This window comes from Pleurodeles waltl, chromosome 3_1, assembly GCF_031143425.1.
Source record: "Pleurodeles waltl isolate 20211129_DDA chromosome 3_1, aPleWal1.hap1.20221129, whole genome shotgun sequence".
NCBI classification, from domain to species: domain Eukaryota; kingdom Metazoa; phylum Chordata; class Amphibia; order Caudata; family Salamandridae; genus Pleurodeles; species Pleurodeles waltl.
Window position 1 is genome coordinate 573,361,874 of NC_090440.1, and position 25,962 is coordinate 573,387,835.

The window sequence follows — 25,962 nt, forward strand, 5'->3', positions numbered from 1 at the left end:
GAATTAAAAATTACTATTGAAATGCAAAAAATAACATATTTTAAATGACACACCTAACAAATAAGTAAGACAATTATATTACATACATAAATATAATAATATTAACTTCTACATTCTGTTCCTCGATATTTTTGTAGAGATTTTTGACACGATGTTCCTGTCACACAATTTGTTTCATTCAGTATTGTTGTCAGACACCATAAGGGGATTTGAGATGCACAAAACCTTATATTAGTGTCTCTTGTGTCTGCAACACAATTAGACTCGCATTTTCTGAAATATCTTTAAAGTATGTGGACCACAAACTACCTTCAGAAATCAAATGTTAAATGATAACTTTTCAAGCATTTTGAAATTAAACTTCCCAGTACTTTTCATTATCCGCTACTTTTTTGCAGAAGCTGCAATCTGTTGGTGTTAGACAGACCAAACATGCAGCTGAACTACCCGAGAATAAACAGAAGAACAGATACAATAACGTCTTACCATGTAAGTTAATTTATACAGAAGGTTCATTGTCCACTTTCACTCAATGAACAACTTATATGACTGCGAGAATGTATTTGTAGTTTATCAGGCAACCAAGAGATCTTATGACATTTTACCTGGGACTCAGAGTTTTAAACTAAAATAAAAGCAAAGGTGATTTTTGACCTATATGTGGAATTTAACGTGGTGATATAATTCCGGCCTGTTTTGCTATGTTACTTTGTCTTGATAAGCACCTCTGCCTACAAGCTACCCTCCACTCGTGTCCCTCTTCTTTCTGGGGTATGCTAAGATCAGGATAACTACAATGCAGTGCAAACGTAAGGCCATCTTTAAATATTACATTTGCCTTCTGTTTATTAATAGATTATTGCACGTGACCTATAAAGTTCTTGACTTTTTAGGGAACATCTCCATCTTATGAAAATGGCCATTTAAAATGTCTACTCGAGCAAGATAATTTAGCAACAGCTGTATCACCATGCTAGACACAAAAATGAAAATCTCCATTTTTGAACAGGAAACGTGAACCACACGTTTAGCAATCAGGCTTGCAGATGATGATAATCTTTCCAAATTTAATGGGAGACCACGTCCGGCATTCACTCACATATTTGCTACACCATTCCAAACCAATAAAGTGATCGCCGACATCCAGCAACTACAAATGTGACATGTTGCACTAGAATAGGGGAACCCCACATTGATACAGACTAATAGTAAAACTAAATTGAACTAAAAATATGTTTAACACATGAATAAAAGGAAACACACAATTTGATTTACAGTGATGAATGAATAGCACATATAGGCCCTGATTACGAATCAGGCAGAGTCAAACGGAATTCCGCTCCACCTGAGCATGATAGACCCAGGACCCTAATACAGATAGGGTGCATTTGTTCTGTTTGCGCCACAGTGCATCTTTAACCAGGTGCGCCGGGTGCAAACAGGGAAAGTGCCTCCTATTATGTGAATGTGCTGCTCTCAAAGCAGCCGAGAACTTGCATTGCCCCCAGAGTAGCACATTCAAATGAAATACTGAGCTGCTGTGTAAAAGCTGCTCTGTGTTTCTCTGTGCAGGCGACAACCTGCCTGCACTTTTAAGAGAGATTAGATATTCCCTTGCAGATGGGTGCAGTGAGTCACTGAGCCCGCCTGCAATGGGATTCATCCCAACAGAGGGCTGCCTTGAGGAGGCACACTGAAAGTGTACCGCCTTTTTGTGCTGCACTTTCAGTTTGCCTCTTAAAGCTATGTTTGCCTCTGCTCCCACATCGGTCATACAGGGCGGGCCCAGAGGGATAAAGATTACTTCATTTGCATGCGGCCACACTTTCACTCAAATGGGAGAACTCCCTCGCATGATCGCGTTGGCGCTACCTGGGCACCAGTACTACAACGCGCTACCTGGGCACCAGTACTATCTGTGTTACAGTAGAGGCCGCACAAGCTTTTGCAGACCCTTCTGTAATACAAAAGTGCCCCTGGGCACTTCTGTAATATATCCTGTGGTGTCCCTGTACTCGATTTTCCTGGGTGCGGAAACACTGGGGTCCATTTTACTAACCTGTCATTCTGGCCAGTAAAATTGCATGAGGCTTTGGATGAATCCACTGCTACGCCTCGTCATTGTGGCCCTGGCAAACTTTTCCTTGGCAAGGGGGAGCATGCTATTCTCCACCTTTTGTTCTCCCTTGCCATAACAATTCTTTCATTATCACCCCACCCTACAGGGAAGCTACTGCTTCTATTTACCACCTGCTCTGAGCAAGTAGTAAATATGAGGGGTAAACCACTCAGAACAGGTAAACCTATGCTAAATTCAACAAAGTCACTGTTTGTCAGCAGAGTTATTCCCCATTCCAAGAGATCTAATTCATAATAGGTGAAGTTTTACATAGAGATACCAGCCCATATCGCTAACGATGGCCACTGGCAATCTCTGCAGGGAATTACATCTAACTCCTAATTTTAAGCCATAGTTTTGTGGCTTAAAATTGATCCTTTATTAAAGGAAATAGCATACACAAAGCAAAAAACACTATGACAAAGGAGAGCACAAATGAATGTGACACTTGAACAGCTGGAAATTCCATAAAAATACAACTACAAAACAAGTAATGCATTGAGTATCCCCGTTAGAAGAATGAATAATTCAAAAGTGTTTTGTTTCAGTCAGAATCCCATTAAAAACAACTATGCTAGCTGCAGTGACTTTACATTTATGAAGCATGGTCCAACTATAAAAGAAGTATCTACCTCTACATAGCTGAGTTTACTTACTTAATGTTAAACTAACCTTTGCCTTAATACAGAAGATAATAGCAGGAGTCCAAAGTCCCAATATAAGGAAGAGGAGAGAGCCACACATAAATATCCAGAAGCAGATCCAGTAAAAGTTCGAACTGTATACAGCCAAATTAGCAAACAATGGTATCAAAGGGGAGAAGCATGCAATGAAAAATAAGGGAACAAATGGATTTCAATGCATCCCTCACTGGAAACAGCTCCTGATGCATGTCTCAAATTGGACATCACAAAAAAAGACTCCATTCATCTTAGAACTTTGAATCCCAGATAAAATTCTCTTCTTGTGAAATACCCCTTCAAGTGACCAAGAGCGAAGAAATGGCAGTGCAGTCTACGTGACAAGAACACTTAACCATGCTGTGAGTGTGGCTTCCAGCAACATGGTGCCTGAAAGCACAGGGAGCAGGTCACTGTCTCATGAATACTTCCAATCTCTGCTAAACTCTTGGCACAGATATAACAATCAGTAGCACAGGGGCTAATGGTATGCTGTCTCTTCTAGAAAATGAACTGTAACACAACCTTTGGATGAAATGTTCCACTCCAACTTTTTACAGAAGGGTGCCCAATTTCTGTCACCTACACTGCCTGGATGTCATTTCGGGGGTCCCCAGGGGTCGCAATAGCAAACCCTGGCGATCTCTAGCACTGCTTTTGCGACCCCTGGGCTCAGAGGTGCAAAATCAGTCCCAGGCACACAAGAGCAGCCCCCACTTTCCTTGTGTTTTGTCAATTCTTTATTACACTAATAATGACTACTGTTATTTTTCACAATTGGTGTAATAAAGAATGAATTACAATTTGCTGGAGTATGACCCTCCAGGGCAGCTGCGGGTGACATGTTTATGTGAGAACGAGTGGGTATCTGTGTAATAAATGTATGTGAAGCATGCCTGCGTGAGTGAAAGTAAAGGTTAAATGGCGTGTGACATCACCTCCTACCCCAGGCGTTTTGGTCAACTGACGTTCATGGTACACTGAGGTACAGGAACACAGAATAAACAATCAATCAATCAAAAAACATTTATAAAGCGCGCTACTCACCCGTGAGGGTCTCAAGGCGCTAGGGGGAGGGGGTTACTGCTGCTCGAAGAGCCAGGTCTTGAGTTGCCTCCGGAATGCGAGGTGGTCCTGGGTGGTCCTGAGGTTGGTGGGGAGGGAATTCCATGTCTTGGCCGCCAGGTAGGAGAAGGATTTCCCACCTGCCATGGTGCGGCGGATGCGAGGGACGGCGGCGAGTGCGAGGTTGGCGGAGCGAAGTTGACGGGTGGGCGTGTAGAAGCTGAGGCGACGGTTGAGGTATTCAGGTCCCTTGTTGTGGAGGGCTTTGTGTGCGTGGGTGAGGAGCCGGAAGGTGATCCTTTTGTTGACGGGAAGCCAGTGCAGGTGTCTCAGGTGGGCGGAGATGTGGCTGTTGCTGGGTATGTCGAGGATGAGGCGGGCGGAGGCGTTCTGTATTCGCTGCAGACGTTTCTGGAGTTTAGCGGTGGTTTCTGCGTATAGGGTGTTACCGTAGTCCAGGCGGCTCGTGACGAGGGCGTGGGTCACAGTCTTTCTGGTGTTGGCGGGGATCCAACGGAAGATCTTTCGGAGCATGCGGAGGGTGAGGAAGCAGGAGGATGATACGGCGTTGACTTGTTTGGTCATGGTGAGAAGAGGGTCCAGGATGAATCCGAGGTTGCGTGCGTGGTCTGAGGGGGTTGGTGCGGTGCCAAGGGCCGTGGGCCACCAGGAGTCATCCCAGGCGGACGGGGTGTTTCCGAGGATGAGGACTTCCGTTTTGTCTGAGTTCAGTTTCAGACGGCTGAGTTTCATCCATTCTGCGACGTCTTTCATTCCATCTTGCAGGTTGGTCTTGGCGCTGGTGGGGTCCTTGGTGAGGGAAAGTATCAGCTGAGTGTCGTCGGCGTAGGAGGTGATGTTGATGTTGTGTTTGCGTATGATGTCGGCGAGGGGGCTCATGTAGACATTGAAGAGAGTCGGGCTGAGCGAGGATCCTTGAGGGACGCCGCAGATGATCTCGCTGGGGTCTGAGTGGAACGGTGGGAGGTAGACTCTTTGGGAGCGGTTGGAGAGGAAGGAGGAGATCCAGTCCAGGGCCTGTCCTTGGATACCGGTGGAGCGGAGGTGGGATATTAGGGTTCGGTGGCAGACGGTGTCGAAGGCAGACGAGAGGTCGAGGAGGATGAGGGCGACTGTTTCTCCGTTGTCCATCAGAGTTCTGATGTCGTCTGTGACTGAGATGAGGGCGGTTTCTGTGCTGTGATTGGCTCGGAATCCGGACTGAGAGGGGTCGAGTAGGTTGTTGTCTTCAAGGAAGTTGGTAAGTTGCTTATTGACGGTCTTCTCTATGACTTTGGCAGGGAAGGGGAGGAGCGAGATGGGGCGGAAGTTCTTCAGGTCGCTGGTGTCTGCCGTAGGTTTCTTCAGTAGGGCGTTGACTTCTGCGTGTTTCCAGCTCTCGGGGAAGGTGGCAGAAGCAAACGAGCTGTTGATGATGGTCTGGAGATGCGGGCGATGATGTTGTCGGCTTTGTTGAAGATGAAGTGTGGGCAGGGGTACGAGGGGGCACCGGAGTGGATGGAGTTCATGGTAGCTTTAGTCTCTTCCGTGCTGATGTGAGTCCAGGCGTTGAGGGTGATGGCTAGGCTTGTAGGTTCTGTGGTGGTTGGCTGGGTCTGGTGTCCGAAGCTGTCGTGTAGGTCGGTGATCTTACGATGGAAGAAGGTGGCGAGGGAGTTGCAGAGGTCTTGTGAGGGCGTGATGGTGTTGGCGTTGGGATTGGAGAGCTCTTTGACAATGTTGAAGAGTTCTTTGCTGTTGTGAGAGTTCTTGTCCAGTCTGTCTGTGAAGGAAGTTCTTTTGGTGGCACGGATCAGATGGTGGTGTTTGCGGGTGGCGTTTTTGAGGGCAGACATGTTTTCTGCGGTGTGGTCCTTGCGCCAGGCTTTCTCGAGGGTGCGGCAGTTTTTTTTAGATTCCCTGAGGGTGTCTGTGAACCAAAGAGGTTTCCTGGTGTTGGTCTGTCTTGGGAGGCGTCTGAGGGGTGCGAGGTTGTCTGCGCAGTTGGTGATCCAATGCGTGAGGCGGAGGGCTGCGTCGTTGGGGTCGGTGGAGAAGGTGGGTTGGTTGTCGCTGAGAGTGGAGAGAAGCTGTTCCGCTGGGATTTTGTTCCAATGTCTGCGTGGGATGGATTGTGTGCGGAGGTGGCGAGTCTCACGTCGGAAGGTGAAGTGGACACATCTGTGGTCGGTCCAGTGTATTACGGAGGAGTGGCTGAAGGATACATGGTTGCTGGCGGAGAAGATGGGGTCGAGCGTGTGTCCGGCGATGTGGGTGGGGGTGTTCACCAGTTGCTTGAGACCGAGGTTGGTGAGGTTGTCGAGCAGGGCGGTGGTGTTGGGGTCGTTGTTCTGTTCCAGGTGGAAGTTGAGGTCACCGAGGAGGATGTAGTCCGGCGAGGCAAGGGCGTGCGGGGAGATGAAGTCAGTGATAGAGTCGCTGAAGAGGGCGCGTGGTCCAGGGGGTCTGTAGATGAGAGTTCCTCTGAGGGTGGTCCTGGGGTCGGTGTGGATCTGGAAGTGCAGGTGTTCGGCGGCGAGGGGGGTGTCTTCGGTGGAGGTGGTGACGTTGATGGAGTCCTTGAAGACGATGGCGATTCCTCCACCGACATGGTTGGTGCGGTCTCTCCTGGAGATCTTGTAGCCGTCGGGGATGGCTATGGCGATGTCGGGGGCCGAAGAGGCGTTCATCCAGGTCTCAGTGATGAAGGCGATGTCTGGTGCAGTGGAGTCCAGGAGGTCCCATAGTTCAATGGCGTGCTTGTGGACGGATCGTGCGTTGATCAGGATGCATTTGAGGTGGTTGTTGGCGCGTGGGCTGGCGGGAGGGGTGGTTACGCGGTGGAGGGTGAGTTTGCAGGAGAGGCATGCGAAGGGTCCACGGGTGCGTTTAGGGTTGGCTTGGAAGCAGGTACGGGAGCGCCCCGGGTTGAGGGCGTGGAGGGTGTTGGGGTCGTAGCGGTGCTGAGGGGTTTGGGAGTGCTGGGAGCCAGGGGTCATGGCGCTGGGCACGGTCCAGGTGCGGACGGGCTTGCCGTTGGCGCGGCCACTCAGCGGCCGCCATAAGAGGGAGGAGGGGGTGGTGGAGGGGGGCGACGAATGGGAGCGGGGGGGCGGGGCCGAGCAGGAGGTGGCGGCGGGAAAGCGGAGGGTGGGGGGTCAGGTAGAGGGGAGGGGAGAAAAGATAGGGTAGGGGGGATTACAGAGGGGGAGGGGAGTCAGGAAGAACAGAAGAGAGAAGAGTCAAGAAGAAGAGTAAAGAAGAAGAGAGAAGAGAGAAGAAGAGAGAAGAGTCAAGAAGACGAGGAGAAGAGTCAAGAAGAAGAGGAGAAGAGTCCAGAAGAAGAAGAGTAAAGAAGAAGAGGAGAGAAGAGTCAAGAGAGAAGAGTCAAGAAGAAGAGTCAGGCAGAAGAGGAGAGACCTGAGAAGCAGAGGGGAAGTGTCCAGAAGATGAGGAGAGGCCACAGAGGAAGAAAAGGAACACGCAGAGAAAAATACAGAAGAGGAGAAGAACACAGATGAAGAAAGAAGAAAGAACACGCAGGTCGGGGTGCAGAGGAGAAAGAAGAACACAGATGAAGAGCAAAGCAGGAAGAGAACGCGGTGAGGAAGAGGAGAAATGAAGAACACAGATGAAGAAAGAAGAAAGAACACGCAGGTCGGGGTGCAGAGGAGAAAGAAGAACACAGATGAAGAGCAAAACAGGAAGAGAACGCGGTGAGGAAGAGGAGAAATGAAGAACACAGAAGAAGAACACAGATGAAGAAAGAAGAAAGAACGCGCAGGTCGGGGTGCAGAGGAGAAAGAAGAACACAGATGAAGAACACAGATGAAGAAAGAAGAAAAGAGCACGCAGATCGGGGTGCAGAGGAGAAAGAAGAACACAGATAAAGAACACAGATGAAGCAAGAAGAGAGAACACGCAGCAAGTGGGCTGCAGAAGAGGAGCACAGAGCGAAGGGAAATGGACAGCAGAGGTGCGGAGAGAGGTTGGAGGAGAGAGCGGAAGGCAGAAGACAGAAGTACAGGAAAAAGGAGAGGTGAGTAGCGCGGGGCTGGGCGAGGGGCTGGGCGGGGGGAGTACTTACTGTTTTAGCAGGTCTTGCTGGGAGGTGTCAGGAGCCTGGGCTGGTGGAGCTGCAGCGGCAGGGGGAGCGACCTACCCTCGGTGTAAAAAAAGCATGACTCCAACGCATTCACACCGGTTCCCTGGCAGAACGAGTACACCCCAGCACTTCAGATGTGTGCAACATAAACCGTCGGGAAATGTCATGTATTTTTAAGTAACACGTGTATTTTACATATCTATTCACCTGTGAGGCTGGATGTATCTAGGTACTCTTGCAGTGTTGAAATCTATAGATCAGTGTATCTATGTTAACACTGGAACGAGCAGAATATGATCCTCGAATGAGGCCTCTACTGAAGAATTTCGTATTTGATGACATTTTACCAGATGTCATGCAGTCTGTTCATGTTTAGGACAGTCTCAATGAATTGTGTTTATTTTATAACTGGTTTTGCCAACAGATTTCTCAATATTGAAGCATAGTTTAATGAAACTTTTTTGATACGTTACAGATGACGTTTCCCGTGTAATGCTTTCCTGTGTGAATCCAACCGATGATTATATCAATGCAAACTATGTGCCTGTAAGTAATTACACATTCAAAAAAGTATACAATTTACTTTCAAGCTTTCACTCTTTGCTCTTCATTTACCTTTGGCACTTGCTGTATATCCTATCCACCAACACATGGTCATTAACATCTTCCGGTTTGCATTCCAGTTGCAGCCAGAATTTTCAGCATATATACCTATAGCACAATGTGGGTAATGTAATATCTTATTCACGAATCGGTATGCTCGCATTTGTGATTGTAACCAATTCGAAACCATTACCGGAAAAGGCCTATTGAATCCCTGTCTCACCTTTGTAAATTGTAAATAGTGACCTGTAAGAAAGATGGTTATTAGTTGGAGAGGATATAAATCCTTCTCACGGAACAAGTCCAAAATCATGTCAGGTCAAGCCACGGGTTCAATAAATAAACCTGGGCCGAAGTCCTTCTAGCTATGACACAAATCAGAAAGTTTTAACTTATGGAAAATGTGTTAAATATTCAGTAGTATCCAAACAATTAAAAAGTGAAAAAACAACATTAAAAAAATGCAACAACCAGTTTCTAAAAATCAAGAAAAATGTAATGAGAAAAATGACACAAATTATAAAAAACCAATCAGGGTAATGGGAGATAAGATGTTTTAAAACTTTTAAGCAGCATAGCATCTCTGGTTTGGGTTGACAGAGCTAGGAACAAGTTCAGGCTTAGCATGACACACCAAAGGCTTCTTAAGCCTAGCTTTTTCAACAGATCAAAGATTGCACCTTGTGACTTAGGGCCTGATTTTGCCGCTGGACCGCCAGTACGACAGTCAGCGGCCTCCCCGTTGCCGAAATATGATGCTTCTGCCAGGCTGGTGGAAACAGAGCTGCGACATTGGATTAGGCTCTTAGGGAGCTGAGCCCTGTGTCGTTGCGCAGATAGTGCCCCCAGCACCCTCGGAATGTGCACTGTCTGCTGCAGCAGACAGTGCACAATCCGAGGGTGCTGCCAGTGGGGCAACTGCACTGCCCATGCTTTTGCAGGGCCACCCTTATGGCCCTGTCCCTGCCTTTCTGCCAGCCTTTCCATGGCAGGGTCCCCGCCATGGAAAGGCCGGCAGAAAGGCAAGTTGCAATCAGCACAGTGGTGCCAAACTCAGCACTTCCATGGCTGACCACGACTTGCACCGCCGCCAACCCATCAGGATCTCTGACAAGCATCGTAATGTTGAGGTCATACTGTCAAGGTTGTGGCGGTCCATGGACCGCCGTTTTCGGAATGAGGCCCGTAGTCTTTTTTCTGAAAGTAGAAATTATCACATTGCACAAGGTTGAAAACGGTATCAGGCTGAGTCCTCTCAAAGTTGGCTGCGCATTAGACAAGTTCTTGCTGAAGGGGTTAGTTTTGGCAGGAAAAGTTCCAAGTGAAAATAAATCAAATTTCATGACCATTGAAGTCCTCTCATCAGCCAGATGCTTGCTGCATCTTTGTCTTTACCCAGCATTCACAATTAGTTGGAAGATATAGCCTAGGAAGGGTGCACTGTTGCTGGGTACCTTAGCTGGTAGGGTCTGCTGAAGTCTTCTTTTGCAGCAGCAAAAAGCTTAGAGTAGGAATCTGACTTTCTTACCCACTGAGGTTATGCGTTGGTCGGATTGCTTTGGTGGTTAGACCTGTTTCTCCAGAAGTAAGGAAAACGTTTGTTACAGCTTTCTTCTTCTTTTTGAAGCAGCTCTTCTTGGTCACTCCTAAGGCTACAAGGATCCCAGGGACAGCACCTAGAGGCCAGGACTCACTCTGGTAGAGGCCATCAACACTGTCCAGTCAGAGTCCACTTGCTACTGGTCAACAGGTCAATTCCAGGAAAGGCCTCTTGCAGCTTGTTGTGTTCCTGTAGCTACTCAGGAGGTCAGTCAAGTGACCCTTGGAGTTCACTTGTCAGTTCTAGGGACAAGTAGAAGCAGGTTCAGCACTTCAGGCCTCCACACAGGTAGCAAACACCCATTGCCTTTCTCTTCTGCTTCTCCACAGGTCCAGATGTGTTCTAAGAAGCTGAGGGTGAGGATGCTACATTGCACTCGTTAGTGGGTGGGGGTGACTCCTGGGTACTCCCTAACCAATGGGTAGGAGGTTCTCAAGGGCAAACTTCACCATTTTCAGCCCATCCTGTAAACTTTACTGCAAACTATGCCACAGTCCATCATTCTCACAGACAATCAAGATGGCAGAACCTTTCTGCCCCGGCAATCCCTTGTGATCCACCCAAGGGTGTGTCTGTGGTAATAAACAGCCCCTTCACACCAAATTGGGTCTGGAACCTGATTCCTTCCCCCTATAAATGTAGTCACGGTGGCCACTAGGACAAGGTGGTTGGACTGGATCCTGGGATCAGTACCTCCTACTTCCCAGGTTTCATTTATCATTCACTGTGACTAGAGCAGGCCTCATCCTGGTTTCTTTCAAGTTAATAAAGTTCCAGACTGTCCCAAATGGCCATTCTTGTAGTAAGCTGAGTCACCTACTCATACCCAGACATCTTGCCAAAAGGTCCAAGTCACTATTCCTGCTTTCTGAGCAATTTCACACCTAATCAGGGAGCATTGTATAGCCAGGCTTGGCAGCCCATGCAGGCTACTGCTAAATAGCTCACTGGAGTTTCAAGCAAGACAAGTATAACTTTCCAAAAGTCACTTTCCTAATATATTTTTCAAAATTCACCATGGAATTGGTGTTTTAATATATACCAAAACAGTGGTTGAACAAACTCTGTAACCTTTTCTATGCCAAAGTTACAAAATAGCAATGCAATTGTACTTTAGCTCACTTTCATAGAAAAAGCCAACGTACCTATGCAGTGAAATAGCTTGTGCAGGATCATCACTGTAGGAAAAAATCAACCGTTGATTTCTACATTTTCCACTTTAAAACACAACACACCCTACCTGGTCAGCTGCAAGGCCTGCTAAGTAGTGACTTATTTAGTCTTTAAAAGAAGGCTATTCTCTTGTCAAAATTATTTTGACAGTACTGCCTGGAGGTTTTTAAGCTGCAGCAGTAATGGTAGACACGTAGGGCTCAAGTCATGTTTTCCTGGTCAGCCTGGTGGTTGGCATAGGACATGTTGCAATTCAAATGTGACATTTAACTTCTATGCCATTGGTGTAATTCTTACACCAGATACTATGGCCTTACTGGAAAGTTAAATATGGCAGTTAGGGTTTAGCCAGTATTACCATGTCTTAGGAGTTAGAGCACTTACAGTGGGAACTGGACAGCAGTGTGTAGGAGGCTGGTCTGGCTTGTAGTGGGTACCAGAGGTACTTACACCTTGTGCCAGGTCCAGTTATCCCTTATTAGTGTAGAAGAGGTGTTTCTAGCAGCTTAGGCTGATAGAAGGTAGCTATGGCAAAGCAGCTTAGGCTGAACTAGGAGACATGTAAAGCTCCTACTACACCACTGGTGTCATATGCACAATATCATGAGAAAACACAATACACAGAAGTACTAAAAATAAAGGTACTTTATTTTTATGACAATATGTCAAAAGTATCTCAGTAAGTACCCTCAGTATGAGGATAAGATATATATAAAAGATATATGTACACAAACCAAAATTATGCAGGTAATAGCAAGAAAAGTAATGCAAGCAGTGTAAAATTACAGTAGATTGCAATAGGAGCACATAGGTATAGGGGCAACACAAACCATATACTCCAAAAGTGGAATGCGAACCACGAATGGACCCCAAACCTATGTGAGCTTGTAGAGGGTCGCTGGGACTGTAAGAAAACAGTGAGGGTTATAAAAATAGCCCACCCCAAGACCCTGAAAGGTAGGTGTAAAGTGCACCTACTACCCCCAGAGAGCACAGAAGTCGTGATAGGGGTATTCTGCAGGAAGAACAAACACCAGCAATGCAACAACAGTGGATTTCCAGACCTGAATACCTGTAAGACAAGGGGACCAAGTCCAATAGTCGCGACAGTGTCGAGAATGGGCAGGAGCCAAGGAAATGCCACCTGAGGATGCAAGGAGCTGCCACCTGTTGGAAGAAGCTTAGAGTTCTGCAAGAAAGAAGAGAGCTAGGAACTTCTCCTTTGGAGGAGGGATGTCCCATGTCGCGATCAAGCTTGCAGAGGTATTCCCATGCAGAAAGACCGCAAACAAGCCTTGCTAGCTGCAAGGGTTGCGGTAGAGGTTTTTGGGTGCTGCTGTGGCCCAGGAGGGAACAGGATGTCGTCACTTGGAGGAGGAGACAGAGGGGGCGCCCAGCAACTCATGGAGCCCTCACAGAAGCAGGCAGCACCCGCAGAAGTACCTGAACAGGCACTTCGAAGAAGAGTGAACCAGAGTCCACGCAAAGTCACAAAAGGGAGCCCCACAACGCCGGAGGACAACTCAGAAGGTTGTGCACTGCAGGTTAGAGTGTCGGGGACCCAGGCTTGGCCGTGCATAAAGGAAATCCTGGAAGAGTGCACAGGAGCCGGAGCAGCTGCAAATCACGCGGTACCCAGCAATGCAGTCTAGCGTGGGGAGGCAAGGACTTACCTCCACCAAACTTGGACTGAAGAGTCACTGGACTGTGGGAGTCACTTGTACAAAGTTGCTGAGTTCCAGGGACCACGCTCGTAGTGCTGAGAGGGGACCCAGAGGACCAGTGATGCAGTATTTTGGTGCCTGCGGTTGCAGGGGTAAGATTCCGTCGACCCACAGGAGTTTTCTTCAGAGCTCCTGGTGCAGAGAGGAGGCAGGCTACCCCCAGAGCATGCACCACCTGGAAACAGTCGAGAAAGCCGGAAGAATGAAGCGATACAAGGTTGCTAGTAGTCATCTTGCTACTTTGTTGCGGTTTTGCAGGCGTCCTGAGCAGTCAGCGGTCGATCCTTTGGCAGAAGGTGAAAAGGGAGATGCAGAGGAACTCTGATGAGTTCTTGCATTCGTTATCTAAAGAATTCCCCAAAGCAGAGACCCTAAATAGCCAGAAAAGGAGGTTTGGGTACCAAGGAAGGAGGATTGGCTACCAAGAGAGGTAAGAGCCTATCAGAAGGAGCCTCTGACGTCACCTGCTGGCACTGGCCACTCAGAGCAGTCCAGTGTGCCACAAACACCTCTGTTTCCAAGATGGCAGAGGTCTGGGACACACTGGAGGAGCTCTGGGCACCTCCCCTGGGAGGTGCAGGTCAGGGGAGTGGTCACTCCCCTTTCCTTTGTCCAGTTTCAGCCAGAGCAGGGCTAGGGGATCCCTAAACCGGTGTAGACTGGCTTATGCAGAGATGGGCACCATCTGTGCCCATCAAAGCATTTCCAGAGGCTAGGGGAGGCTACTCCTCCCCAGCCCTGATACCTATTTCCAAAGGGAGAGGGTGTTACACCCTCTCTCAGAGGAAATCCTTTGTTATGCCTTCCTGGGCCAGGGGTGCCTGGACCCCAGGAGGGCAGAAACCTGTCTGAGGGGTTGGCAGCAGCAGCAGCTGCAGTGGAGACCCCGGAAAGGCAGTTTGGCAGTACCCGGGTACTATGCTAGAGACATGGGGGATCATGGAATTGTCACCCCAATGGCAGAATAGCATTGGGGTGACAATTCCATGATCTTAGACATGTTACATGGCCATGTTCGGAGTTACCATTGTGACGCTGTACATAGGTAGTGACCTATGTACAATGCACGCGTGTAATGGTGTCCCCGCATTCACAAAGTCCGGGGAATTTGCCCTGAACGATGTGGGGGCACCTTGGCTAGTGCCAGGGTGCCCACACACAAAGTAACTTTGCACACAACCTTCACCAGGTGAAGGTTGGGCATATAGGTGACTTATAAGTTACTTAAGTGCAGTGGTAAATGGCTGTGAAATAACGTGGATGTTATTTCACGCAGGCTGCCGTGGCAGGCCTGTGTAAGAATTGTCAGAGCTCCCTATGGGTGGCAAAAGAAATGCTGCAGCCCATAGGGATCTCCTGGAACCCCAATACCCTGGGTACCTCAGTACCATATACTAGGGAATTATACGGGTGTACCAGTATGCCAATGTGAATTGGTAAATGTAGGGCAGGTAGGTACCTACACCTAGCAACAAGCCACTAACCTCCACATAGGTACAGTTAGGTCTCAGTAAATTAATCCCAGCTCAACCCTTGGTAGCTTGGCAACGAGCGTCAAGGCTTAACTTAGGAGACAAAGTGTAAAGCATTCAAATATCACAAAACAGTAATTAAATAAAACACAGGAAACAGTTTAAAAATCCAAAACCAATTTATAAAAATAGCTTATATTTTTATCTTTAAAATGACACAAAAACGATTAAAATCGGTTCAGGGGAACCGGAGATATGAATTTTTAAAGAATTATTACTTTTCTAGCGCTTAGAAACAAAAAGCGCCAATCGGGTCATCTGGTTGCACCAGGACCGGGGCAAAGTCAAACTTTCAGGCCAACCGCGATGGAGCCCTGCTCGGCTACAGGTCGCGGGAGGCCTCGGTCAAAAAGTTACCTTCTGACTTAGGCCCTCATTCTGACCCTGGCGGTCTTTGACCGCCAGGGCGGAGGACCGCGGGAGCACCGCCGACAAGCCGGCGGTGCTCCAATGGGGATTCCGACCGCGGCGGTAAAGCCGCGGTCGGACCGGCACCACTGGCGGGGTCCCGCCAGTGTACCGCGGCCCCATTGAATCCTCCGCGGCGGCGCAGCTTGCTGCACCGCCGCGGGGATTCTGACCCCCCCTACCGCCATCCAGATCCCGGCGGTCGGACCGCCGAGATCCGGATGGCGGTAGGGGGGGGTCGCGGGGCCCCTGGGGGCCCCTGCAGTGCCCATGCCACTGGCATGGGCATTGCAGGGGCCCCCGTAAGAGGGCCCCTACATGTATTTCACTGTCTGCTGCGCAGACAGTGAAATACGCGACGGGTGCAACTGCACCCGTCGCACAGCTTCCACTCCGCCGGCTCGATTCCGAGCCGGCTTCATCGTGGAAGCCTCTTTCCCGCTGGGCTGGCTGGCGGTCTGAAGGAGACCGCCCGCCAGCCCAGCGGGAAAGTCAGAATTACCGCCGCGGTCTTTCGACCGCGGAACGGTAACCTGACGGCGGGACTTTGGCGGGCGGCCTCCGCCGCCCGCCAAGGTCAGAATGAGGGCCTTAGTCTTTATTTTGAAGTTTTTCTTCACCGGGACGAACCTGCCAGTTGAATCCGACCTCCTGGAGCCCTTGTCCGGATACGCGATGTGGGTTTCCTCGGTGGAGACTTTTACCTTCGGACTTAGTCGTTTTTTCTAGATGAAAATCCTTCGACCGGGGTAAACCTGGATCTTGATCCGACGTCCATGGAGCCCTTCTCGGATACGATGGCTGGGAGGTCCCGGTCAACTTTTTACGTTCAGACTTAGTCTCTTTTTTGGATGTTTTTCTTTACCGGGACGAACCACGAAGTCAGGCCGGGTCGCGGTTGAGGCAAGCCGGCTAGAATTTCCGCGGCGGGTCGGTCCCTCTCTGGAGCTTTTTTCCAAAAATTCTCAAATCTTTTCCAAACTTCTGGGGCTTCACCCAGATGTTCTTTTAAGGTTCTTTTGGGGTCCACAGCTCACCCCAAGGGTCCAGAAGTTCTGTGATGGTCCTTGGGGGGTGCGGACTTCAACTCCCAGAATGCACCTGGCGCAAACTCCTTTTTGGCCACTGGACAGTGGTCAGCTGGTCGCTTTCTTCAGGAGTTGGTGCAGGGGACTCTGGTTTAGCAATTTTTCACCTGTAGCAAACAGGGAGTCCCTCCTTGAACCAGTTGAAGCCAGGCAAAGTCCTTCTTGTGGTGAAGCCCAAGTGTGCAGCTGGTGCAGTCCTTCTGAGTGCAGGGTCCAGGTGCAGGCCAGGGGTCCAGCAGGGCAGTCCTTCTTCTTCTTTAGTTCCTTTCTTGTTGAATTCTGGAGGGGATCTGAGGTGTGGGGTCAGGTCTGCCAGTTTTATCCTTGCTCCTGGGTGAAAAGCAGGGGGGTCCTGATCCTCCAATCAGGTACAGGGTCGTCCCCCTGTGATGACCACTTCCTGGGAAGTGTGGCAAAAATCCATCCCAAAAGGCAACAGTCTCTAAAAATCCAACATGGCTGAATCTGATTTTTGGAGGTTACATCTGGCTGAGCCCACCCACTAGTGTGGTTAGAAATCATAAACACACCCCTCTCCTGCCCTCTCCTAATCTAATCAAGGGGGCACCTAGTTGTCTGGGGTTGCAGGATGTGGGGGTGTTGTTGGGTGCTGCAAATGTCCTTCTCTGCCTTTGAAGACCAGTTTGGCAGCCCTCCCCCTTCCTGCCTCACCATCTGCTGAGGGGAGATTCTCTCCCCCAAGCACATTCCTTTGTGTGAAGCCAGGCCACTTCACACCTAATCAAGGCAGCCTGGCAGAAGCTGCTGCAGGCTGGCCAATCAGAGCACAGCAGCAAAAACAATGCAGAGCTGAAATTGGCAACTTTTTAGGTAAAGTCTAAACTTTTTACCTGGACAAGTTATATTAAATCCAACAACTGGAAGTTGTGGGATTTATCACAACAATCAATTTGATACCAAATTCTTGGTATGTAACATTTAAGGAGACTTTAAAATTTAAAATAAAGTCTGCCCATTCTAGCCTATGAAGGCCATTTACTTCAATGAGGGAAAAACGAATTTGGCTGTTTTTACCTCACCAGGGCTTATAAATCTATTTTTATAAAGTCCCTGCTTATAGTTACATGGCACCCAGCCCTAGGGGCACATAGGGCACACCTTAGGGGTGACTTATATGTAAAAATAAGGTAGTTTAAGACTTTGGAAGTACCTTTAATTCCAAAGTCGAATTTGCATTTAACTTTAATTTAAAAGCAGCCAGCAAGGCAGGCCTGCCTTTAAAATGACACTGGGCACCTCAGCAGTGCACCTAGGTGTGCACCACCTTTGCTGTGGTCCCTAAACCTACATGCCCTACCATATACTAGGGACTTATAGGTAGGTTCACTTAGCCAATTATAATTAGCCTAATTTGCATATTGATTTTACACAGAGCACAGGCCCTGGGACTGGTTAGCAGTACCCAGGGCACCATCAGAGTCAGGAAAACACCAGCATAAAGTGGAAAATGGGGGCAAAAAGTTAGGGGGCCTCTGCAATCAGCCCTGTTTTCCCACACAACCCCCCCCCAGCCCACACGCCCAGGAGACTCAGCCCAACCCTGGGAGAGTCTTCCTGGCTTGTTAGGCGAGGAAGACAGTGAAGAAAACTGGCTGTCCCTTTGCAGGGCCTACTCTGCCTTACATCCTCCTGTCAGGGTCACTCCCTCTGGGTAGTGAAGCCATCCCAACAGTAAAAGGACCCAACTCAAACTGAAACTTCCCTCTAGGGGGGTCTTCCTCCTCTCTCTCTGCCAACTTGGGTAGTGAGGTGCCCACCTCCCCTACTCCAAACTTTGCTAGGGCAACACCTAGCTTACCGAAAGAGGTCACCCAACACTTGAGCAACCCCATCATGACCAATAGGGTCAGGGGGCCTACTTTGCTATTGGCCCTGGGGTCTGCCTCCCAGGCCAAGTACAGTGCTGCCAGGAAGGCTAGCACCCAGCAGAGGCTACTGACAGCTGTCAGTACCCAGAACCACACCCTCAGCTCTCCACTGACAGGTGGCTGAGCTGCTTTAGGGGCATCTTTGGGGTCCTGGCACCCCTCTTGCTGTCTAGAGTGGGGGGCTACCACCTCCTGTGGCAGACACCCTCCTTCCACTCTCCCTTCTGTCAGTGCAGGGGCAACACCTTGCATCTGGACAGCTGCCTGACTACTCAGGACTTCCTTGGGGTCAGGTGAGGCCTCACCCATGCCAACTCTGGGCTCCCCCCTTACTGGGGCAGAAGGCCCTTGGCTCCCCGGAACTCTCTTTAAGAGTGGCCTACCCTTCCTTTTCTTCTTTCCTTTTCTTGGGGACCCCTGTCTCCTAACTGTAGGAACTGACTCCCCAGGACTTTGGGTTGGGGGGGCGCCCTGGGCGACCACCCAATCTGTGACCAGACTCACCTCTGGGAGGTCATTGCCCAGGATACAATCTAGGGGGAGGTCAGCACTGACTACCACCCTAATCCAGTCAAGGATACCCTCCCTCTCTAGGGGCACTATGGCTACAGGTTTGGAGGTGATCTCCCCTGTGGCTATCCTGACTTTCTTTGTCTTTCCTGGGACATACATGTCTGGGGTCACTAACCGGTCACTCACTATAGTGTGACTGGCACAGGTGTCTCTCAGGCCAGTGGTGGGGATCCCATTCACTTGAATGTGGTGGAAGTGCCTACTACCACCCTCAGGGATCACCAGCTTACCATCTGGTCCTGTCTCCCAGCACAATGCTAGAAGGACTTCATCATCTGAGGAATCCTCCTCTATGGCTACACTGGACAGCCCAGTGCTAACCACCTTCCTTGGACAGGCTGCATCTCCTCTGAAGTGACCTGTCTGCTGACAGTCAAAGCAAGAACTACTGTCCAAGAGTTTTTTTAACCCTGGGTCTCCCTGCCTCTGCTTGTCAGAGTGGGAGTGGGATTTACTCTCCTCCTTCTTAGGGTTCTGGGGTACAGAGGGAGTCTCTGTGGTGGGCTTACCACCTCCCTCCTTAGGTTTTTGGGGACCTGTCCCCCCCTTCTTGGAGTCTCCCCCCTGGGACTTGACAACCACCCTGGTTCTCAACCACTCATCAGCTGCCTCCCCTAGCTCTCTAGGGTTGGTCTGTTTAGAGTCCACTAGATGCTGGCGTAACCTTTCTTGGATACAATTGGTCAAGATGTGCTCTCTCATGATCAGATTGTATAACCCCTCATAAGTATCTACTTTGTTACCAATAATCCAGCCCTCCAGTGCCTTTATTGAAATGTCCACAAAGTCAACCCAAGACTGGGTACTGACCTTCTGGGTGTCCCTGAACTTCATTCTATATTGCTCTGGGGTCAGACCAAACTTCTTGGCTAAGCACCTCTTCATACTAGGGTATGAATCTGCCTCCTCCCCCCTTAAGGTCAGAAGCCTATCCCTCCCTGAGTTGGGGACCAACTCCCACAAAAGGGAACCCCAGTATTGAGGCCTAACCCTTCTCATTTGGAGTGCCCTCTCAAAGGCCCCCAGCCACTTATCTATGTCATCCCCCTCTACATAAGCAGGAACCACCTCCTTGGGTAATCTGGGGCAAACTCCCCCACCCATGGACACCTCAGCTTCTTTATCGCTGCTTCCATCTCTTTTCTCTTTGTATGCCCACTTTTTCTTTTCTAGGGCCAGCTTCTCTGCTTCCAAAGCTATGTATGCTAGCTGGGCCTCCAGCTCTCTTTCTCTGATGGATGGGTTCTCTCCTCCTGAAAGGACCCCCTTCCCACCACTAGCTTTGGATCTGCCCCTAGTGACTGTATTTACTGAGGACCGTTCTTCCTCATCCTCACTTAGGCTCAGATGCCTTCCCTCCCCTGAGTGGTTAGAACTTGCATCCTCCCTTCTTTCTCCCTCCTCTGGAGCTTCTTCTGACTCTACCTCTTGGGCCTCAGCCCATGCTGTCAGGGATGTGATCAGGATTTGCTTCCTGAGATCAGTGGTTGCAGGCAACCCTCTTTCAATACACAACCCCCTAAGCTGGACTACTGTCAGTGTGGGTAGGCTAGCCAGATCAAGCTCCATGGTTCCCTAGTTTTGTGTCAACAAAAACTTTTTGCAAAAATTGGAAACAAGAATTTAGAAAAATTAAAAAAATTCAATAATTGAAATTAATCCAAATTAAAAATTAAAAACAATTTTTGCACTAGGACAATTTAAAGGACTTTTAATTTGTTTTACCTAAAACTGTAACGTGATATTGAACACAAGTACAGGATCCCGTCGCTGCTTCCAATTATGTTGGAAAATGGGTTATTGGTAGGGCAGGTAGGTACCTACACCTAGCAACAAGCCACTAACCTCCACATAGGTACAGTTAGGTCTCAGTAAATTAATCCCAGCTCAACCCTTGGTAGCTTGGCAACGAGCGTCAAGGCTTAACTTAGGAGACAAAGTGTAAAGCATTCAAATATCACAAAACAGTAATTAAATAAAACACAGGAAACAGTTTAAAAATCCAAAACCAATTTATGAAAATAGCTTATATTTTTATCTTTAAAATGACACAAAAACGATTAAAATCGGTTCAGGGGAACCGGAGATATGAATTTTTAAAGAATTATTACTTTTCTAGCGCTTAGAAACAAAAAGCGCCAATCGGGTCATCTGGTTTCACCAGGACCGGGGCAAAGTCAAACTTTCAGGCCGACCGCGATGGAGCCCTGCTCGGCTACAGGTCGCGGGAGGCCTCGGTCAAAAAGTTACCTTCTGACTTAGTCTTTATTTTGAAGTTTTTCTTCACCGGGACGAACCTGCCAGTTGAATCCGACCTCCTGGAGCCCTTGTCCGGATACGCGATGTGGGTTTCCTCGGTGGAGACTTTTACCTTCGGACTTAGTCGTTTTTTTCGAGATGAAAATCCTTCGACCGGGGTAAACCTGGATCTTGATCCGTCGTCCATGGAGCCCTTCTCGGATACGATGGCTGGGAGGTCCCGGTCAACTTTTTACGTTCGGACTTAGTCTCTTTTTTGGATGTTTTTCTTTACCGGGACGAACCACGAAGTCAGGCCGGGTCGCGGTTGAGGCAAGCCGGCTAGAATTTCCGCGGCGGGTCGGTCCCTCTCTGGAGCTTTTTTCCAAAAATTCTCAAATCTTTTCCAAACTTCTGGGGCTTCACCCAGATGTTCTTTTAAGGTTCTTTTGGGGTCCACAGCTCACCCCAAGGGTCCAGAAGTTCTGTGATGGTCCTTGGGGGTGCGGACTTCAACTCCCAGAATGCACCTGGCGCAAACTCCTTTTTGGCCACTGGACAGTGGTCAGCTGGTCGCTTTCTTCAGGAGTTGGTGCAGGGGACTCTGGTTTAGCAATTTTTCACCTGTAGCAAACAGGGAGTCCCTCCTTGAACCAGTTGAAGCCAGGCAAAGTCCTTCTTGTGGTGAAGCCCAAGTGTGCAGCTGGTGCAGTCCTTCTGAGTGCAGGGTCCAGGTGCAGGCCAGGGGTCCAGCAGGGCAGTCCTTCTTCTTCTTTAGTTCCTTTCTTGTTGAATTCTGGAGGGGATCTGAGGTGTGGGGTCAGGTCTGCCAGTTTTATCCTTGCTCCTGGGTGAAAAGCAGGGGGGTCCTGATCCTCCAATCAGGTACAGGGTCGTCCCCCTGTGATGACCACTTCCTGGGAAGTGTGGCAAAAATCCATCCCAAAAGGCAACAGTCTCTAAAACTCCAACATGGCTGAATCTGATTTTTGGAGGTTACATCTGGCTGAGCCCACCCACTGGTGTGGTTAAAAATCATAAACACACCCCTCTCCTGCCCTCTCCTAATCTAATCAAGGAGGGCACCTAGTTGTCTGGGGTTGCAGGATGTGGGGGTGTTGTTGGGTGCTGCAAATGTCCTTCTCTGCCTTTGAAGACCAGTTTGGCAGCCCTCCCCCTTCCTGCCTCACCATCTGCTGAGGGGAGATTCTCTCCCCCAAGCACATTCCTTTGTGTGAAGCCAGGCCACTTCACACCTAATCAAGGCAGCCTGGCAGAAGCTGCTGCAGGCTGGCCAATCAGAGCACAGCAGCAAAAACAATGCAGAGCTGAAATTGGCAACTTTTTAGGTAAAGTTTAAACTTTTTACCTGGACAAGGTATATTAAATCCAACAACTGGAAGTTGTGGGATTTATCACAACAATCAATTTGATACCAAATTCTTGGTATGTAACATTTAAGGAGACTTTAAAATTTAAAATAAAGTCTGCCCATTCTAGCCTATGAAGGCCATTTACTTCAATGAGGGAAAAACGAATTTGGCTGTTTTTACCTCACCAGGGCTTATAAATCTATTTTTATAAAGTCCCTGCTTATAGTTACATGGCACCCAGCCCTAGGGGCACATAGGGCACACCTTAGGGGTGACTTATATGTAAAAATAAGGTAGTTTAAGACTTTGGAAGTACCTTTAATTCCAAAGTCGAATTTGCATATAACTTTAATTTAAAAGCAGCCAGCAAGGCAGGCCTGCCTTTAAAATGACACTGGGCACCTCAGCAGTGCACCTAGGTGTGCACCACCTATGCTGTGGTCCCTAAACCTACATGCCCTACCATATACTAGGGACTTATAGGTAGGTTCACTTAGCCAATTATAATTAGCCTAATTTGCATATTGATTTTACACAGAGCACAGGCCCTGGGACTGGTTAGCAGTACCCAGGGCACCATCAGAGTCAGGAAAACACCAGCATAAAGTGGAAAATGGGGGCAAAAAGTTAGGGGGCCTCTGCAATCAGCCCTGTTTTCCCACAGTAAATTTAGTCACTAGCCTGTTAGTGACAAATTTGGAAAGCAGAGAGAGCATAACCACTGAGGTTCTGGTTAGCAGAGTCTCAGTGAGACAGTTAGGCATCACACAGGGAACACATACAGGGCTCATACTTATGAGCACTGGGGCCCTGCCTGGCACATAGACTAAAACAACATATATAAAGTGAAATATGGGGGTAACATGCCAGGCAAGATGGTACTTTCCTACACAGTGTCCTAGTATTCTGTGTTCAAATACCAGCAGCATCAGTTCAGAAAATGGGGGCCACCACTAAAAGATGCACTTCCTCACACCACCCATAGAAAACATAAATGTTTTTAAAGATTTTATTGTTTGAGTTTTGCTTATTATATATTCATATTTGTTCATATGCATTAGATGTTTACTTAGACAATACACTTTACCATGTTTCCAAAAATATTCAGCATTGCTAGGATTTCTCTTTATTTTCCATATACATGGTCTTCAAAGTAGGCAATATTATTGCCATCTTTCATACTCCTTTTTTCAAAAGCAGTTTAGAGGATAACTGAAAACTGGTGCAATTAGAAAACATCAATAGTGGTTATGTCAGTCTGGGCGGCCTTATAGTATTACATTCTTTTTGTCTTACACTACTATAGTCATTTTACCTGGAAATGACATGCATGAGTGTGTGCTTATCTGCCAGGTGTATAGTTTTATGTACTGCCCAAGGCTTCTCATTATTTATTTTTGTATTACTGTTCTGTAATCTTTTCATCCAGGGTTACAAGTGTCTCGAATGTGGTTAGACTTTGGTGGTCATTATGAGTTTGGTGGTCGGAAACATCCGACCACCAAACTCCCGACAAGGAGACCGCCATGGTTCTGACTGTCTCTCCACCGGCCCCATTACAACTTTCTCACTGGTTTGATGGTCAGTCCAGTGGGAAAGGTGCAGCAGCATTGTTCCCAGCTCATAATTGACAGCAGACAGTGCGCATTTCAAGGGTGCTGGGCAGGGGGGCCCCTGTGGCCCCCTGCACTTGTTCTCTGCCAGCCTTTTTATGGAGGTCAGCCCGCCATGAAAAAGCTGGCAGAGAACAAGTTTGTAATCAGCAGGGCAGCTCTGACTTGAGAGCCGCCCAGCTGATCACAACCACCACCGCCGTCATCCAGTTGGGATCAGAGATCCTGGTGGAGATGGTGGTCCACTGGCGGTTGGACCGCCAGGGTCATAATGTGGCATCCGACCACCACAGCCACTGTGGTCCAACTGTCACCGCGAGTCTGGTGATCTTAATACTGCCAGACTCGTAATCAGGCCCTTTGTCTTCTAAGCCAGCAATGGGTTTTTGCAAATCTCTCTTTTCTAATAGCTTCAGGTCTGAAATGAATCCCAGAAATGAATATAAAAAAGAAAGAGTGAAAGGGAAACAAGAATGCCAAAATTTGTTTGTCTAATCACTGGATAAATTCTACTTTTGAAGGCCGAGCTTTTTCACCGCAGGCTAACAGGTATAGCTGGAGGAAAGTCATCATCAGTTTCAGAGAGAACAGAGTATAATGCAAAGGAATTATTGCTGAGTCCCTGCCGAATTGAGAAAAAACAATCCTCTATAATTCTGACCAGTATCAGCAAAACTAGGAAACTCTACGCCCTTGTTGATCTTCCTCTGCACATGGAGAAACTGGGAAGAATGAGAAAGATAAAGAGAAGGTCAGTGCAGAAACATATCATCCTTGCCTTAAAATTGGTGCCTTTGGCGCAACAGTCATGCATCAGAACATTAGTCTTGGTCAGGAAGAGATATTGCCATACAAGACAGAACCCGTGTCTGATAGTTTGAAAGAGCCCTGCTGTTACCAGGACTGCTGAGAGGAATTAGAATTGTGCTGAGGTAGTTTGAATCTACATTTTAACCCACCAGATATGGACCACACAAAGGGAGAAAATCTGAATCAATATTTCTGCTCAGCAAGATATATTTGCATTTCTCTGAAGTTCTCCCATGCTGACCAGAAAATGCTTAAAGTGCCCAACAACCATCCCTCTAGGTTATCCAGATAAATAAATGCATCACTTCCTGTCTGGTCTAGAACCATTGTGTGAAAAAGGAGTGTATGGATTGCCAAAATTGTCTTTCCGATGTCCATCATTAGATCCTTTGGAGTGAAAAATGAAAATCATGATTTATTGTAGAAATTTTGACTCCCAGGTATACTCTAGTAGAACCTAGTGCTGAATATGTCAGATGTCAGATTACTCAACTGACAATGGATGAGTTTTCAGCAGTTGATTTAACTCAACAAATAGGTCATTCCAGAAATTCAAACCTCCCACTTTTGAAGTTCTGCCTACACAATGTTGATGAAACCTTTATTAGCAGCCAAATTACCCCTGCACATATCAGGTGTTAGATTGGTACATTATAAGTAATGGTTTTGGTACAGTGTATTTGGGCAAATGAATGGAGAAGCTAGTACATGTGGACCAAGCTCTATGACTAGAACCTAGTCATATTTGGCAACCAGTGAAACAAATGTAGGATTGATGAGACATGACCACATTTGGAAATGCTGCAACAAAGTTTTAGCAGGAGCTCCTACGAAAATAGAACCACTGTAGTTGGTTGTAGTTGGTTCCTTTATTGATATGAGCAGACTTTAATCAAAGGAGATGTGCCTCCCTGATCTCTGTTTATATTGGTTATAAAATCTGAATTTCCAGCAAACTCAGGCATACGTGAAGGGTGCTATGGCATGTCCATAATTTCAAATGAAGTCAGACTACTCTGATTGGTCCACTAATGTGAAAATGTGGTTTATTAGTTGGGCTGGAATGTATCCCCCACAAAGAATACTGTAAGTGTTCTTGATAGGTCCAGTAAAGTTTTCAGTATATTTAAACCTGAGTTCAACTCCTGGTTGCTATTACACTGAACAGATAGTCTTAACTTAAAAACGTGTAAAGAATTTAGAAATACCAAAAACAGCTAAAAAGTATTCAGCACAACACAATAAAAAAAATTAAAATAGTCATGAAGATAGAGAATATTCGAATGAACAAAATCACACCAATACAACAAAAATCCAATAAGGGGAAGCGGAGATGTGAATTTTTTAATTTTTAGGTAAAAATAGTTTA

At 47.8% G+C, this 25,962-nt stretch overlaps 1 protein-coding gene across 1 annotated transcript in view; it reads left to right on the top strand.

Moving 5' to 3' along the window:
- The window catches only part of LOC138283517 (uncharacterized), a 471,678-nt gene that overhangs the window by 349,346 nt on the left and 96,370 nt on the right, over positions 1-25,962 (top strand). The window contains exons 66-67 of the mRNA XM_069221456.1: positions 399-489; positions 8,445-8,515. Of these exons, the coding sequence (XP_069077557.1) occupies positions 399-489; positions 8,445-8,515 (162 nt within the window). The remainder of the gene's footprint in view (positions 1-398; positions 490-8,444; positions 8,516-25,962) is intronic.